The 18,092-nt window shown below is 36.1% G+C and overlaps 1 protein-coding gene across 1 annotated transcript in view; it reads right to left on the bottom strand.

Moving 5' to 3' along the window:
* Window positions 1–731: 731 nt before the first annotated feature.
* Window positions 732–18,092, bottom strand: part of LOC140165932 (uncharacterized) — a 34,357-nt gene continuing 16,996 nt past the window's right edge. Inside the window, exons 3-4 of the mRNA XM_072189274.1 lie at window positions 4,758–4,841; window positions 732–2,872 (exon numbers count right to left, since the gene is read on the bottom strand). Coding sequence (XP_072045375.1) covers window positions 2,483–2,872; window positions 4,758–4,841 — 474 coding nt within the window. The 3' untranslated portion in view covers window positions 732–2,482. The remainder of the gene's footprint in view (window positions 2,873–4,757; window positions 4,842–18,092) is intronic.

Below are 18,092 nucleotides of genomic sequence, written 5' to 3' on the forward strand. Positions count from 1 at the left end.
TAGGATTGTAAGACCAATCTATTGTATTGGCATATTCACGGCTGTTTCGTATTAATTTAGCTTTCATCAAAAACACTCTATATGCTTGTAGACGAGGTTTTACGGTAGTTCTATTTGTTTCACTGCGTCATATACCGACGTTTCGACAATTACATTGCTTTTTTGAGCTTCAAATGAAATGAAAATACAATTTCTAATTCTTGTTGTTACTATTTGTACAATATATATGAAAATAAATTATCCTTATTTTCCACGAGTTGTGTATACCTTTGGAATGATTTTGTATTCTTGGCAATTCGTGTTGGTCAAGTAATGCAAAACTTTGGTTTTAGGAATATGTTTTTAGAAAAGAAATGTCAAACTTTGGAATGAAAACGTGTTTGTCAATTTATGTGTGTCTTGTTCTCTATTCTAAATGGGCTAATCCACCAGATGATATTCATACACCCCGTATGGAAGACATAACCTTAATCTTCCACACAGGGAGTATGAATTTCAAATGGCGTTACCATATGGGTGACTCTATTGAAATCTACACCCCTGTATGGGGGTGTATACATCCCTGTATGGGGGTGTATGAATCTACACCCCTGTATGGGGTGTATGAATCTACAGCCCCTGTATGGGGTGTGTATGAACACCCCTATATGGGGGTGTATGAATTTACACCCCCTGTATGGGGTGTATGAATCAACACCCCTGTATGGGGTGTATGAATCGGGGTGTATGAATCTACAGCCCTGTATGGGGTGTGTATGAACACCCCTATATGGGGGTGTATGAATTTACACCCGCTGTATGGGGTGTATGAATCAACACCCCTGTATGGGGTGTATGAATCAACACCCCTGTATGGGGGTGTATGAATCTACAGCCCCTGTATGGGGTGTGTATGAACACCCCTATATGGGGGTGTATGAATTTACACCCCCTGTATGGGGTGTATGAATCAACACCCCTGTATGGGGTGTATGAATCTACAGCCCCTGTATCTACAGCCCCTGTATGGGGGTGTAGTATTTAAACTGGAATAACAGAATGGGATGATTGTTGAATATCACAGACATTAGATAGATTGTCAGAAGTTACCTACAAAACGAAATAAAAATCAAGACTTGGATCATACGTATACGAAAGCAATATAGATACACCGAAAAACAATCCAGAGAAACTACTTTTCTTGTAATCGATTTGTAAACACGTTTTTAAATGTGTTAAAACACCTAAACACCAAGATGAAGAAAATTCAACTATTACCCAAAGCGTAAATTGGGCTATTCCATTTATTTGCAATCTACACTACCCCTGCGGAAGATTTTGATAATATCTTCCACAGAGGGAGTATGTGTTTTAAATAGAATAGCCAGTTGGGTAACTTCCATTTGAAATACTCACTCCAGTTGTGGAAGATATTGATAAAGGCATAATACAAGGGAGTATGGGTTTCAAAATGAGTAACCCTGACTAATTACATTTAAAAAACATACTCCCCCTGTGGAAGATATTTCCAAAATCTTCCACAGGGGTAGTGTGGATTTTAAATGGAATAGCCCATTAGCTCACCTGAAAGCTTTCGGAATGTAGCATTATTCCTTACTCACTCAGTATGTGAAAAATGTTTGTTACTGGTCAAAGACTGTCAGACTGCGATGCAAGTCACGTGACATGCTCTGACGTAGTAAGGAGTTGTAAGTCCCGGAAAGTTTATGGCGGCCCTGGTCCCTGTTCAAATCACTTCTGCTTTTTCTGATGTGACTGGATTCTTTAAATGTTAAGAATGTTTTAACTTAAACACCCAATTGTAATGAAAAGCCAACAAATGTCAAATTGCTAGACATCACGTGCTGAATTCACAAGCCATCGAACTCTAAAGGCTTCTAAACAGGTCTGGTTCTAAACATGTTTACAGATTTGTTCCAAGAAAAGTGTAAATCTCTAGACACTGCAGTGTAGCGCCATATTCTAATCCTGTTGAAAGCAGTGCACGTAAAACTTGAAATATTGAAAATGTTGAAAAATGAAAATACATGTCGTCTTAATGTATATACCATGTATAGATGCGTCTAGATGTGTGACTGTCATTACAATGTGTTCCTGCTGGATGCTGTACTATACATAAATATTATTTATAATTTGCAGTTTGTCTAAACGAGGTGCAATTTTACAGGCTTCGATCCTCGTCATTTCATTTTGTATTCTGCGTGGTTTGCATGGATAAACGTTTAGAGCGATTAAAATGAGCTCATTAATGGAATTATCAAATATCTATCAAGTTTTGGAGAAAATAACCATTCACAAAAATACGCCATATATATATATATCGTAAAATGTAAAAGACATGCACCAGTTATTTGTACTGCACTTGTTTATCTAGTTTCGTGACAATGACCCCGGGACAATGACATTCACAATAAAAGTTGTGATTTAGTTTTCTTCTGATAATTTTAAAGCACACACATGGAAATGCCTTTTTAATTCTCAACTATACTTCCACAACCCCTGTTGAAGACCCCCTTCTTTCCACACTCGGTGAAAACTGAAATTGTCCATCAACAACCTTATTACCGCTAGGGGTAACTTTTCTATCACTCGATCCCCTTTGGCCAAAGTCCCCAGAAGGTGTATAAGGTCGTGAGCGAGCATTAGGAGGCAAAGATGAGGAACGAGGCGGTAAAAAACTCCGTGTATCTTTCGATTCATCGTTCAGTGTCCCATCCACACCGCCACCAGTTTCTCCCATGACGGGTGAACCAGACGTCGATAGAGGGCGCGATGCTGACGATGAGGGCGTGAATCGCGTTAAACAACCAGAGCTTGATCTTGGTCTTGATGGTGGACGTATTTCTTCTTCCAAAGGATCGATGTCGTCATCCTGCAAGAATAACAATTAATGAAAAGATCAAAATTATTATAAATAATCCGATTTGTATAGTTAGTTGTTTCAAAGATGTAAAAATAAACCATTCTTAGATCAACATTTAAATAGCCCGCCACCATTATAATCCTAATCTAATGCATTAGGGATCCAAAATGAGCGTTTATTGCGTTTCGACAGTATTTTTGTGGGACATGAGAGCACCTCAGACCTATCAATTGCATTCTGAATACGAAGCATGTCTTTCTGATATCAAATAATTTTCATTTTTTAAAACTCACAATATAATACAAATTTTATGACAAATTATAAAAATTTAATATTTTTCAAATTTTTGATATATAACAGTCCTCGAAGTAAATTATATAAATCTAATGATATATTCTTAAAGTGTATGTAGCAGGAGGAAAAGCCGACGGTCAATTGAAAATTTTGACCTTTCATATTGAAGATATGGATTTTTCCCCAAAAGACCTAATTTTTTTGGTGTTTTGGGAAAAAAATCCATATCTTCAATACGAAAGGTCAAAATTTTCAATTGATCGTCGGCTTTTCATCCCACCTACATACACTTTAAGTATAAATCATCAGATTTATAAAGTTTACTTCAAGTACTGTTAAATATCAAAAATATCATTTTTTCATGATTTGCCATAAAATGTGTATTAAATTGCGAATTTCAAAAAATCAAAATTATTTGATATCAGAATGACATTCTTCGTATTCAGAATGCAATTCGAATGTCTGATGTGCTCTAATGTCCCAAAATAAACACTGTCCAAACGTTCATACCCCAGCCCTTAATCTCAACATTATTTCTTAATCCTAATTCAAGCCAAAACCTTATTAACCCTAAATCCTTATCTCGCGTGCACGGGGTGGCGGCAGCTATTCAAAAGTATTGCCAAAATCACCTGGCCAAAGTCATTTATTTAGAGGTTAATAACTGCGCATCGGTTATTTGTTGCGCCCCGAGGGATATTCCGAGGTCCAAAGCAAAATGTTTAGATTTTTCACAATGCCCGACATAAACCGATGCAAAGTTATTAACCTCATTCATAACCGTCACTTTGATCTTTTAATTTTACAAAATAACACAAAATTTTCCTCAAAAGTTTGTAAAAATAAACAATTTTTACATCTTCCCTTTCCCAAAATCGACCAGGCTAATACAAAACGACCAATAACAAAAGTGCGTATCAGAATCTGTGCAAATATGGTAGCGCGCAATCCAAATACGGCAGCCAGCGCGCGCGCAGTTCGTTGGACGCACAATACGGCGCACGCAGAAGTCAATTGTGTGCGACAGTGGAACAATTACGCATTTTGCGGTCAATTGTGAGATATTAATGACCTCGATTTGCGTTCGCGTTTTCACAAATAATAAAATATGATTGGATCGCACGCATCGCGTTTATTAATGAGGTTATGAAATATACTTAACCACTCCTCCACAACTAGGATTTTTGGTTTTATTGTGATCATGCAGTTTAAAATGAAAATATATAAATGGTCCTTTTGTCAATTATTTTTTTCTAATTAATTTGGACCTTTTTGTGTTCTTTTACTTTGAAAAAGTGGGTATTTTTGTCGATTGGCATGATGATTACGTTTACAGTTTATACAGTCTATGCTTAAAGGCACATCAAATAAAGTATCCCACGCTGCGCCGTTCTCAAAAATAATCAGAGGGTGTACGACCGGGAGTGGCGTACCAGATTCTAAATTATTGTGCCCATACAATCTGCAAACAAATGTCGTGTTTTCAACTAGAAAAATGGTGTCAATTTCTTTGCGAACAAGTATCTTGAAAACGCCGAAAAAAATGTCGAAGAAAATGGCCGGTCAGTAACTAACAAATAAACAAGTCAACAATTCATACTTCGTCTTCCTCCCCGTCCAGATTTCGTCTTCTGACTTCGCCAGGTACACGTCGATGTGCAAGTTGGCCAACCATTATAGCGATCTATAAAATAAACAAGAATTTACGACATTTTGTTAACACAGTTACAAAACAATGTTGATATCATGTTGATTCAATCTTTAAAGGGGGTAACCTCATTGGTTAAGGTTATTAATTATTTTAAACTGTTGTGATTTGGTAGTTCACAGCATCTTACGAATGGTGGTGAGCTTTAGCAAAAACTGCATTGCTCAATTCATAGCGAGCGTGTAGAAGAATTAAAATATCACAGACAGGTTCTTGAGTTACGTTGTGAAGAGGGCTGAAACAACAACACTTTTGTAAAACGTACATAACTAATTAACAACAATAAATTAAGCAAGTTTGCAGAGTATACGATTTGTAGAATGAACTTTTGCAAAACATCAAGGTGTTAATTTTCAATAATATATTGATCTAGATAATGAAAATCGATTTTTAGGTTGCTTCGACCAACAATACCTCGTCTACCCTTAAATTATCTGGGATATGCAGTCACAAAACTGAATTAATTTTTGCGCATTATGACACCTCATTAATTTGTTACAATGATTCAAATAATATTGATGTCGCAGCGTGCATTTAAATGAAAGTAACCCAAGATTTGAAAGTTGCAGCAAAAATATAATACCTTGGAAGCTTACAAAAAAACTACACAATCTGGTGGTATAGGTTACGAGAAATGCTATTTTTTCATTATTGCTGTGCTGTAGTTTGGTCATGGTAATTTTTACCTATGGCTTAATTAGGTTTCAGTGAAATAATATCGCTAGTTAAAATGCAAACTAAAGCTCAATTTTGAAAATAGAAGCATTTTAAGCGATTCGTTTTATAATAGGCGTGGGGCACTGAAAATCACCAAGTTCATCAAGTCATAAAAGAAAGCAGGAACCACTTATTCCCATTTTATATATCAACATTATTTCTCTAATGTGTTAGAAACGTGTATCCAAAATTGTAACGAAATCCGTCGATAGTAAGCTTTCCAAAATGAAGTGAATTACAAAATTGATTTACTGAAAATAGCTCATATTAGATTGCGCAACTGCTGCTATCTATACTGAAGATAGCTCATTAAATTGTGTAAATGCTGCTAGCTAATAAAGCTCATATGTTGTGTCAATGCTGCTACCTTCTGAACACAGCTTATATCAGCTTAGGTCAATGCTGCTATCTACTGAAGATAGCTCATATTAGATTGTGTGAATGCTGCTATACTGATGATATAGCTCATATTATTAGATCATGTAAATGCTGCATGCTATTTGCTGGATGTAGCTCATATCATATTGTGTAAACGCTGCTATCTACTGAAGATAGCTCATATTAGATTGTGAATGGTGCTGTCTACTGAAGATAGCTCATATTTGATTATTAATGGTTCTCAACAATGATAAAAATTGGGGAAATGATGTTGTCGATCGGGTTTCGGACCTTTAAACCCACTTTCTGCATAAAATCGAGCAACAATAACAGATTTGGTTTTTTTTAACTATAAAAAATAATATTTTACTGTAATTTGACTTCTTCAACTGATTCCACCAACATGGACGTTACCAATTTCATCATCAAATATTTGTTTTTCTACCAAAACCTTTTAAGTGCTATCCAGATGGCAAGATAAATATCTCGCCAAATCTTATCAAAATAGAGTTTGCGAATTGCAGTTTACTTCACCGTCTGGAAGATTCTAGGGGAGGGGGAACTCGAATATGAAAGTGACGTACCTGTGCCTACCGGAGTACGGCACTAGGGGTATCGATGAGGTTTTTTGTCGAAAAAAAGGCGTAATTCAGTGGAGGCTCCAAGCAAATGGGGGTCTTGCAGTGTGGGATCTCTAAAAATTGGGCGTCATTGACCGTGAAAAAGTAACTCTCCAGACAAAAATGCAATTTTGAAGCTAAAATGGCTTTAAAATGTTAATTTCGTCCAAATTTTGCGCGAAATGTGCAAAAATGTGTAAGTTTCCAAAAAAAAGAGAGTCATTGGGTGTAAGCTAATGAAAAAAGGGGGTCATCTGATGGCAGTTTTACAGAAAAGAAGGTGGTTTATTGAACGGCACATGACGCGTACCAATATATTCGAGTGCCCCCGGAAGATTATCTATTCAAAAACACCCTACAGGAACCTCCCTAAAACGAATATAATTAATGGATGAAGTTGAAGTATATATAGAAGTAGACTATGCCATAGTCGATTTTTGATAAATAAAAATGTTATTAATCATGATGAACGCATTCAGTTGAACTCGAAATTATACTGATATTTAGTAGGCCTACATCAAAATACTAGTATAAAATGGTTATGAAAAAGTTTAGGCTATATAATTATATTTGTGACAGTAAAAGTAAAGTATAGGCCCTACGTAGGCTTATATTATTGAATGCAACATATCATAATGGTATAATTATAATGACACTTCAATACTGAACAATTCTAATTTTAGAATCTGCCAGTTTATTATCCGAAAAACCATCCGAAAAACCACAGAGGGCGTACGGTGACTGAAAAGATCAGTTGTGAAAATCTATCAATTGTGCACTCATTAATTAAATCAGAGTTTTAAGCTTAAATGTAATAGCCAGAGTAGTGCACAATTGGCAAGTGGACTACGGAGAAGTCTAATATAGAAGTAACTTTGAAACGGCATTTCGCAAACTCTTCAATAATTATTACGTCGATATGGTGAATTGATTTTATGCAGAAAATGGTACACACTAAATTTGGCAACGGGTAATGTAGTTATGAACAAATGGTTGAACCGTTTGTTGCACTCTCTTGATGCTACGTACTTTGAATAAATCTGTGTACATGCAGTGCTTATAACAATTACTATCTACCAAAAAACGTTTCAAAACGTAAAAAGCGGCCAAAGTTTAAAAATCTTTCCTGTGTGGCTTTTCACCCTTTTTAAACTTGGTCCCATTTAGTAAAGTAGTAATAACATGAAGAATGAGTCCTAATTTTTACATGCAACAATGTGCTCTTATAGGTTTAAAACTGTTCGAAAGCGGTGCAATATGACGTAGGCTACCGTATGTATTATCAAAAACATTTCAAGGTTTATGTTTTATTATATTGCAAAGAGTAGTAGAGTATTATATATACTTAGCAAATTGACTGTGTGTCAACCTGCTACATATAGGCCCTACATCTGTACATAAGGCGCAGAATCGCACATGACGATGAAGAATTTAACAAGTATTTGCTACAAAATACATTATAACGTCTATACGGAAAAAAACTTCAATTACGCACGAACATTAATTCATTTTGCTCTACAAAATAAACACTGACAACTAAAAAAACCAACAAGTAGCCTATAGATGACTTCGTATGGGTCTTTAGAAACTTTCATAAATGGGACCAAGTTTAAAAAAGGGTGAAAAGCCACACAGGAAAGATTTTTTAAACTTTGGCCGCTTTTTACGTTTTGAAACGTTTTTTGGTAGATATTAATTCTTTTTTTGAGGTAAAAAAATATTGCGCGCTAAGTGGTTCCTTGTAGCCATGCGAGGTGAACTAGTTGGATATCCATATTTCGCGGTTAATGGTGCTTTGTAGCCCTGCGGGGCAAACTAGTTGGATATCCAGATTTCGGGGTGAGTGGTTTTTGAAGCTCCGAGGGCAAACTAGTTGGATATCCATATTTCGCGGTTAGCGGTTCTTTGTACCCTGCGGGGCAAACTAGTTGGATATCCATATTTCGCGGTTAGTGGTTTTAACGACCCGTAACCACCCCAATCAGCTGCATACCGCATCCAGCTATTTTAATTATCAAAATACTAGTTTTTTAATGCTATGGGGTAACAGAATTATTAAAACAATTAATAGCTGAACCCAATAGTTCAGCCAAGGACTGGAAACGACACATTGATGACTTTAGGCCTATATAGAGTGTATTCAATAAACCCAAGGCGGCGGAACGAGAGTTGCTAAGTAACCGCTATCCGAACCATAAACACACATGCATGATCAGACAACGAGTATTCAATTTCCTCAAAGCATCCCACGTTGTTCACACGTCAGTCGAATTTGGCGGTGTTGGTTTGTTATCCCTCCAAGTTATAGAGGAATCCAAATACACGCATCCCTACACCTGACTAGCAGCCTTTAGTTGGGTCCCCGCCGGCTACAATGCATCCAAAATGTGAAATGATTCGGCCTTGGTGGAAATTTTAAACTGCATTCCATCACCCGTTCTACACCTTCCGCGAAAACACAGGTAGACAAAAGATTGATTTAAGTTTACAACACAATACAGTTCCAACAGTTGTTCCTTACACCTAGATAAAGCATAAAGGCGCAGGATTGGTCATTGCACAAATAGCCTTCAATTGCAAGAAAGTGTGCAATTTGTATAAATAGCACAAATTGCACAAATAACCAGTTGCTTAAGCAATTTTCACAAATTGCATAAATAGCCACAGATAGTTGCAATTGATGCAATCTATGTCGGACAAATTGCAGAAATAGCCACAGGTGTTGCAATTTGTGGAATTTATGTCAGTAAATTGCACGAATAGCCTACAGTTGCAAGAAAGTGTGCAATTTGTACAAATAGCACAAATAGTCATGTACGTAAGCAATTTTTACAAATTGCAGAAATAGCTACAGGTGTTGCAATTTATGCAATTTATAAAAGCAATGAGGACAATATCTGAGTTGCTTCCAGTAAGCGCTATTTGTGCAATTTGTGCAATTGGTGGAAAGAAAATGTAAGGAAGAATGATACGTACGAGGATGTTTATAAGTAAAAAAAATCCGTCAACCACCCTACGGTTACACTAAACTTTTCCGGGCTCGCGCTGCGCCATTTCTTTCGAGAACCGCTTTCATCATCATCATCATCATCATCATAATCATATTCATCATTATCGGAGTCATCATCATCCTAGGCATCATATCGGAGTCATCATCATCCTAGGCATCATCATTATAGTCAAAAGCTGCGTCGGCAGTGTGATGATATTATATCCAATTCATCATCCGAGTCATACTGTATCTGAGGCATCGCCGTAGCGCTGTCCCATTTTTTTCGAGAACCGCCTTATTACAAACCGAGAAAATTTAAGGAAGAATGATACGTACGAGGATGTTTAGAAAGAAAAAACAAGTCCGAAAACCGCCCTAACACTAACACTAAACTTTTCGGGGCTGCCTCAATTTAAGGAAGAATGATACGTACGAGGATGTACGAGTCCGAAAACCGCCCTAACACTAAACTTTTCGGGGCTGCCTTAATCATCATCATCATCATCATCATTATCATTATCATCATCATCGTTGTCAACATCATCATCATCATCATCATCATCATCATCATCATCATCATCATTATCATCATCATCGGTAGGGTAATTAGACTCCCAAAATAGCGCTGTCCCATTGCTTTCGAGAACCGCCTTATTACAAACCGAGAAAATGTAAGGAAGAATGGTACGTACGAGGAGAAAAAACAAGTCCGAAAACCGCCCTAACTACGGTAACACTCAACTTTTCGGGGCTCCCCTAATTTCAATAACGCTAATAGGGTAATTAGACTCCCAAAATAGCGCTGTCCCATTGCTTTCGAGAACCGCCTTATTACAAACCGAGAAAATTTAAGGAAGAATGATACGTACGAGGATGTTTAGAAGAAAAAACGAGTCCGAAAACCGCCCTAACACTAACACTAAACTTTTCGGGGCTGCCTTTAATCATCATCATCATCATCATCATCATCATCATCATCATTATTATCATCATCATCATCGTTTTTTTGCAAGGGGGGTAATTGCATAAATTGCACAAATTGCTGGCGGCTAGAAGGGACTTGGCGATCAATGTCATAATTGCTTATATAGTCGGCACGTTAAAGCCCTTTCCACCAATTGCACAAATTGCACAAATAGCGATCATTGGAAGCAACTATAGGATATGAGAAAAAATAATCTAAGTTCAAAATTGCATAAATTGCACAAATTGCTGACGGCTAGAAGGGACTTGGCGATCAATGTCATAATTGCTTATATAGTCGGCACGTTAAAGCCCTTTCCACCAATTGCACAAATTGCACAAATAGCGATCATTGGAAGCAACTAGGATATGAGAAAAATAATCTAAGTTCAAAATTGCATAAATTGCACAAATTGCTGACGGCTAGAAGGGACTTGGCGATCAATGTCATAATTGCTTATATAGTCGGCACGTTAAAGCCCTTTCCACCAATTGCACAAATTGCACAAATAGCGATCATTGGAAGCAACTAGGATATGAGAAAAATAATCTAAGTTCAAAATTGCATATATGGCCAGTACGTTAAAGCCCTTTCAACCCTTGTCTTTTGCATTTACTTCTAGCTATTTGTGCTATTTGTACAATTTATATATGTGGCGAAATGTAAAATTTCCCTATACCTTAAGTATAGGAAATTTACTAAAACAACCAATCCTGCGCCTTTCTCAGATAAGGTCGAGGAGGGTTAATAGAATAATACAATAGAGATAATTCCGCAGGTAATCCCGTCGCATGTATTCATAGATGTACAAATGGATGAACCCCGGGATGAACAAAATATGTATGAATAGATGCGACAGGATTACCTCTATTGTATATATTATTATATTAACCCTCCCCGTCTTTGCATCTTCTCCAGGTGTTAGGCGGCTTTTATTTGCACAATCGGGCGCTCAATACCCCAGGTTGGTGCTAGCGGGAAACCAAAGATGGCCGACCAAATCCTGACCATGACTTGGCTACTTGGATTCGTCTATAGACGAATCCAAATCCACGCATTCCTACACCTGACAAGCAGCCTTTAATTGGGTAGCCGTCGGCTACAATACACCTAAAATGTGAAATGATTCGGCCTTGGCGGAAATTTTAAACTGCATTCCATCACCCGTGTTACACCTTCCCCGAAAACACAGGTAGACAAAACAATGATTATACAACACAATACAATTCCATTCGGCAAATCACACAGCTTCTACATGGTCTATTCGCTGTTGAAGTGCCATATAATAATCGGATTAACTACACGCGGTATCTATGCACACACCATATCAAACGCTACAAATGGATGTACTTGCGAACAAAAGGACTATAAACCCTCCTCGTCCTTGCATCTTCTCTAGGTGTTAGGCGGCTTTTATTTGCACAATTGAGCGCTCAAAACACCAGGTTGGTGCTAGCGGCTACCCAAAGATGGCCGACCAAATCCTGACCATGACTTGGCTGGTTGGATTCGTCTATAACATCGTTCACTTTGTGTTGAACATTGTATGTGAGCCTCGCTGTAATAACATAAAGATCAGTCTGATCAGTGTGATATCACAGAGCAGACCCTTGAGAGGGCACTTGGCTCATTTGCATGGCAGTCGGACTCTTCATTGTATTTGATCATTTGTGTATGGAGAGCAATGGCGACCCGTCATTGTATTTGTTCATGTGTGTATGGAGAGCCACTCTTGGAGCCCATGGGACTTAGGCTAGGTCCTCAGGTAGAGTCAGACGCTGTGTGTACTAGAAACGCCCATTCTTGATTCTGCGTTCATTCAATGTTAGCATTAAATTTGTATTGCCCGGCGGCCCCGCGTAATGGAAAAACCTGAATTTGTTACATAAAAAGAAATTAAAATTAAAAAAAGCAAGGTTCCACCTGAGTACATATTAAATGGGTGTAGAAATTGTTTTCAAATATATATATGAATTTAGACAAACATACGGGATATAATGAACCTTTGACATGACGCCATGATGACATGATTTTATTAGTCGTTTTATATATCACCTATACCGTGTATCATAATACCAGTATTTGTAATTTTATATTATATAGAACTAATATTTTGCATCATAAATGCGCAGTTCATATGCACAGACAATTACTAATCTTAACGACTTCAAAATAACATGTTACTAAGCAGGTAATAGGTGCTGGCCTTGTCCTATTGTACTTGTTCATTTGTGTATGGAGAGCTCACTGACCTGTCAATGTCAATGGGATAGCTTCTTTATGGGGCACCTCTCCATCGGTTTCAGGGCGCAGTTCATTGAACTCAGCGGGATTCTATTGCAAGTGCTTTTATATTATTACAAAACGGATCGTGGTTATTGCCTTGACAAACCTAATAAATAATTCATACCAGGGATTAATAAATCCAGGGGTGCGGACATTTCATTGGTCGCAAACCACCGGGATTCGATACAAGTTTGCGTTGTAAATGAATGCGTGAATAAGAGTGTCATCCCTTGGCGCGATATTTGATTTCTGAATATACTCAAGTTGCCGTTGAAAAGGCCTAAAAATCATCAAGATAGTGCAATACTGTCTAAAGTGATGTAAAATTGTGGCAAATTTGTATGATTTATCGCACATAATTTCTGCGTAGCGTGGAGAATCATTTACATAGGATTTTGGAAAAAAAATGTGATAATTTTAGGGAAATATAGAATGGCGGAAGAAACAAATAAAACATTTTCCTGGAATGTGTAGACCATACTCTTTCTGTTCCTATTGATTTCTATACTGAAATAATTCTTAAAATGAAGTTGTTGGATGATTTTAGTTGGCATTTCTAGAACGTAAACATGTAGGCAGATAGTAGAGAGGGCACTCTATTCACGAGATTTCTTTTCCAACGCCAAAATAGCACGAATTTTGGTGGTTTGCGAGTGAAGAGTGTCCGCACTATCGATGGACTACGTAACTGTTCAATAGGTTTTTGTAAATGAGCTAGTGTTAGTGGGTAAGCTGTACGTCTCTATTGCATTGTTAAGACAAGCACGCTAGGTTTTTCGATCAACGTACTATGCGTGTTTGGTCAAGCGAGGATAATTTGTAAAGCAGTAAGTAAGGCCGTATAAAATTAATGTTTTGGTTCTCGTCCAGAGGATTTTCATGAATTGATGAGGGAGGGAGGTGTTTTTTTTTTTTTTTTTTTTTTCAATGTAAAATTAGCATTGTCAGTAGTTTTCGGTCTTCTCCAACAGTGCTCGAGGAAACGATGAGGCCCTTTTTTTTTTTTTTTTCAAATGTGAGATTCTGAGGATAAACCCCTAGAGTACCACAAAAAGACTTGGAAGTGATGCTTGTTCTCTAATAAACTTATTTATATGTATGAAGATTTCATAAATCATTCCAAAGTCTAAAAAAAATCTACACGGCCTAATGGTGAGGATGTTGCCCTTTTTAACGACTTCTGACTTTTGATTTAGCCCAAAATGAATCAATAAAATCGTGTATAAGATATTTGTGGGGATATTTGGGCGCTATTACAACAATTTAAATAAATGGGCACTTCTGGGTTGGATATCTATAGAATTTAAGTATGATATATTTTCGATGGTAAATATATTTTCACTTTCAAAGTTTGTAGTTTTCATAATTGCAATTTCTTAATATTATATAAAAAGCACATATAAATATATAATTGTAAGAGTATGGGATCATTTTGAAAATTAATAATTGCGAAACGCCGGCGGTAGAGTTCAGCAATAAATGTGTATTTCAGGAATTGCCGCGATTCCTGCAGTAGTTTTTTATGAATAGAATACAATAGCGGATACAATAGCGAATTCAATAGAACTCTATTACGGGTAAATAAACCTCGTCGCGCTGCTAAATTTCACTTCTTATTTTTTCATTAACTAACCGTTATTTCATCAAGTAACCGTTATTTTTAAACTTTGGAAAACCTCGACCGAGGTTTTTAATTAAATGGCCATATGTGTCAAAATTAGTCTGTTGGTAAAGGGCTCGTAATTGTTAGTAGACAATGTCTTTGCTCTTTATACAAATTACACCATGTATTTTCGGGACAACTATGTGTTTAGGCCGTATAAAATTAATATTTTGGTTCTCGTCCAGAGGATTTTCATGAATTGATGAGGGAGGGAGGTTTTTTTTTTTTTTTTTTTTTTCCAGTGTAAAATCAGCATTGTCTGTAGTTTTCGGTCTTTTCCAACAGTGCTCGAGGAAACGATGAGGCACTTTTTTTTTTCTTCAAATGTGAGATTCTGAGGTATAAACCCCCTAGAGTACCACAAAAAGACTTGGAAGTGGTCCTTGTTCTCTAATAAACTTATTTATATGTATGAAAAATTCATAAATCATTCCAAAGTCTAAAATAATTAAAAAAGCTAAAAAAATAAAAAATCTGACAAATCCCAGAAATTGAGGAGGGAGGGGACGAGAACCAAAACATTAATTTTATACGGCCTTAGGGTGCACTGTCCCATAAAGTATGCGTTTGTATTTTTTCGGGACATTTATGTGTTTAGTGCAATATAAATAGCCAAGAAATTACTTTGACCAATTACGAGCCCTTTTCCAAAAGACAAACACCTATGGCTGTTTTATTGGATTTATATTGTCATATATCACTGTGTGACAGGTTTATTCAAAGTACGTATAGCATCAAGACAGTGCAACAAACGGTTCAACCATTTGTTCACAACTACATTTTCCGTTGCAAAATTTAGAGTGATATAGCGCAATGTGGTATTGTACTTATTCCGTTATTTACAGAGCGCGAAAGTGCCATCTAACTTGATACTTGACAAGTACACATTTTCCCCCATGATAATCTATACCAAAAGCATGTATCGTGTTTTACTATACACTCTAAAACGGTCTACTCATTTTTTAATATAAACTTGTCAAATTTGACAAAGGAAACTATTCAGATGGGGACATAACAGATTTCTCTTCAAAATGACAAGAATCTCAGCAAATTTGATAGGCCTATAAGATTGCCCTTTTTAATGAATAGGTTCTTGTCATAAATGACCCAACTTATCAAATTTGAGTAGTTTGTCTTGTCAGAAGGGGACTTGACAGAATTTTGTCAAAATGAAATGGGTAATTTTGTCAAATAATGAGTTGGAGATCTTATCAATTTAAATAGTTACTTGCTAAAATAAAACGGAAACTATTCATTTTGATAAGATTCAAAGTGATATGCCTAATCTAAATGAATAGTATATCTCATCAAAACGGGATCAAAAATAAGTGAGTAGAAATTCTATTCAAAAAATAAATAAGTACGAAGAGTGTACCATGGTGCCAAACATAGTATAGCGTTTAATGCCGTCAAGCCACCAAATCACCACCTTGTTTTTTTATCATTTGAAGCATGTTAAGGGATCTAAAATGAGCGTTTATTGGGTTTCGACAGTATTTTTTGTGGGACCTGAGAGCACCTCAGACCTATCGAATTGCATTCTGAATACGAAGCATGTCTTTCTGATATCAAATAATTTTCATTTTTTGAAAATCACGATATAATACAAATTTTATGACAAATTATTAAAATTTGATATTTTTGATATAATACAGTCCTCGAAGTAAATTATATAAATCTAATGATATATTCTTAAAGTGTATGTAGCAGGGAGGAAAAGCCGACGGTCAATTGAAAATTTTGACCTTTCATATTGAAGATATGGATTTTTTTCCCAAAAGACCTAATTTTTTTTGGTGTTTTGGGAAAAAAATCCATATCTTCAATACCAAAGGTCAAAATTTTCAATTGATCGTCGGCTTTTCATCCCACCTAAATACACTTTAAGTATAAATCATCAGATTTATAAAGTTTACTTCAAGTACTGTTAAATATCAAAAATATCAATTTTTAATGATTTGCCATAAAATGTGTATTAAATTGCGAATTTCAAAAATCAAAATTATTTGATATCAGAATGACATTCTTCGTATTCAGAATGCAATTCGATATGTCTGATGTGCTCTAATGTCTCAAAATAAATACTGTCCAAACGTTCATACCCCCATCCCTTAACAGGTTCCATAGTTTTACCTCAAGACATCACGAACAAAATGGCAAAAATGTCTGGGGAGCTGTTTCTAGCAAATATCCTCCTAAAAACGTCCGGTATAGACAGTTTATTCCGTCAAGCAATCCAAAATAGGCTAATTATATGGATGTGTGTCTTGTTGGAGAATATAGACACAATTATTACAAGTCAACTTTGTAATCTTCTAGATCGTGTATACAAATGAACGATTGTAGAATAATCTCTTTAGACAAACGGAATTCACTTTGTCTTATTTTATGTATTTCAAATGCAAGGTGCCCAATATAGGCCTAATTGTCGATTCTATGTGAAATCCTTACTCCCTCTGTAGAACACTATAGCTAAATCTTCCATGGGAGTGTGAATTTCAAATAGATTAGCCTGCTTTAAATTTTAGATTTGTGAAAAACGGAATTCACATTTTAAATGTGTTAACGTACGAAGACCGCATACAAAATGACAAAAGTTGTCCATAGCCCATGCTCTGCGTAGGCTTCAACATAAAAAGTTTTGAGACATTTTCTCAAAATATCAATAGCTATCTTAAGAACCACTGAACCAACACTATGCTTGTTTGTACTCATTTTAATGCATTTTTTTTATCTTGATACCAAATATGGTAATGAAAATTTACAATTCTGAAATTTTTGAATTTATAAAAAAAAAATGAAATTTGTTGTCTGCAGTCGACACCCTCGTGGAGAGAGTAAAAAGTTCGGTATAGACAGTTTATTGGGCTATTCCTGAAATTAAAGGCACTCCCCAAAAGAAGACATGGGATTCCCAATTTATTCACAATTTTTGGTTCTGGGAATCCCAAAAAAAAAAAAAAAAAAAGGTCATAATTTTCACAACCCTAAATAAGACATGGGAATTCCCAAGAAAAAGAAACCTTTTTATTTTGGCTTGAGAATTCCCAAAAATCTTCTTTAGGGACACTGGGAATTCCCAATTTTTTAATCATTTTATTGTCAAAATGGGAATTACCATTTTTTGGATGAAATTTATGTCTGGGAATTCCAAAAAAATTATGGTACACACTTACATGTCTTCTTTAGGGGGGGGGGGCATTAATTTCTGTAATAGCACATTGCATGAACCTGACGAGGAATCCAAATAGGCTAATTATGGATGGGGGCTATGTTTGATATACGCCTATAATTACATACTTCCTCTTTTCTTATAATTGACAAATGGAATAAAGATCAGGACATTTTAAAATTTATAAACTAGATTTATTCTTCACATCCAAATTTAGATTTATAATAGTCGATCTTTTTACAAGACACGTCAATATATGCGTTGTATGCATGGATTGGATTGTTTGACCCATAAACTCGCTGTTTTCAGGCTGTTTTTCGTTATTGTATCATCTTAAGGGTAAATACTGTTGAATTTCAACTGTCAACATTGATTTTCTTATTGAATTTGTACCCAATTTGTGATGTTTTATTCTCCAATCGTCGTCCCAGATAT

Source organism: Amphiura filiformis, chromosome 12 (assembly GCF_039555335.1).
Source record: "Amphiura filiformis chromosome 12, Afil_fr2py, whole genome shotgun sequence".
Classification (NCBI taxonomy): Eukaryota; Metazoa; Echinodermata; class Ophiuroidea; order Amphilepidida; family Amphiuridae; genus Amphiura; species Amphiura filiformis.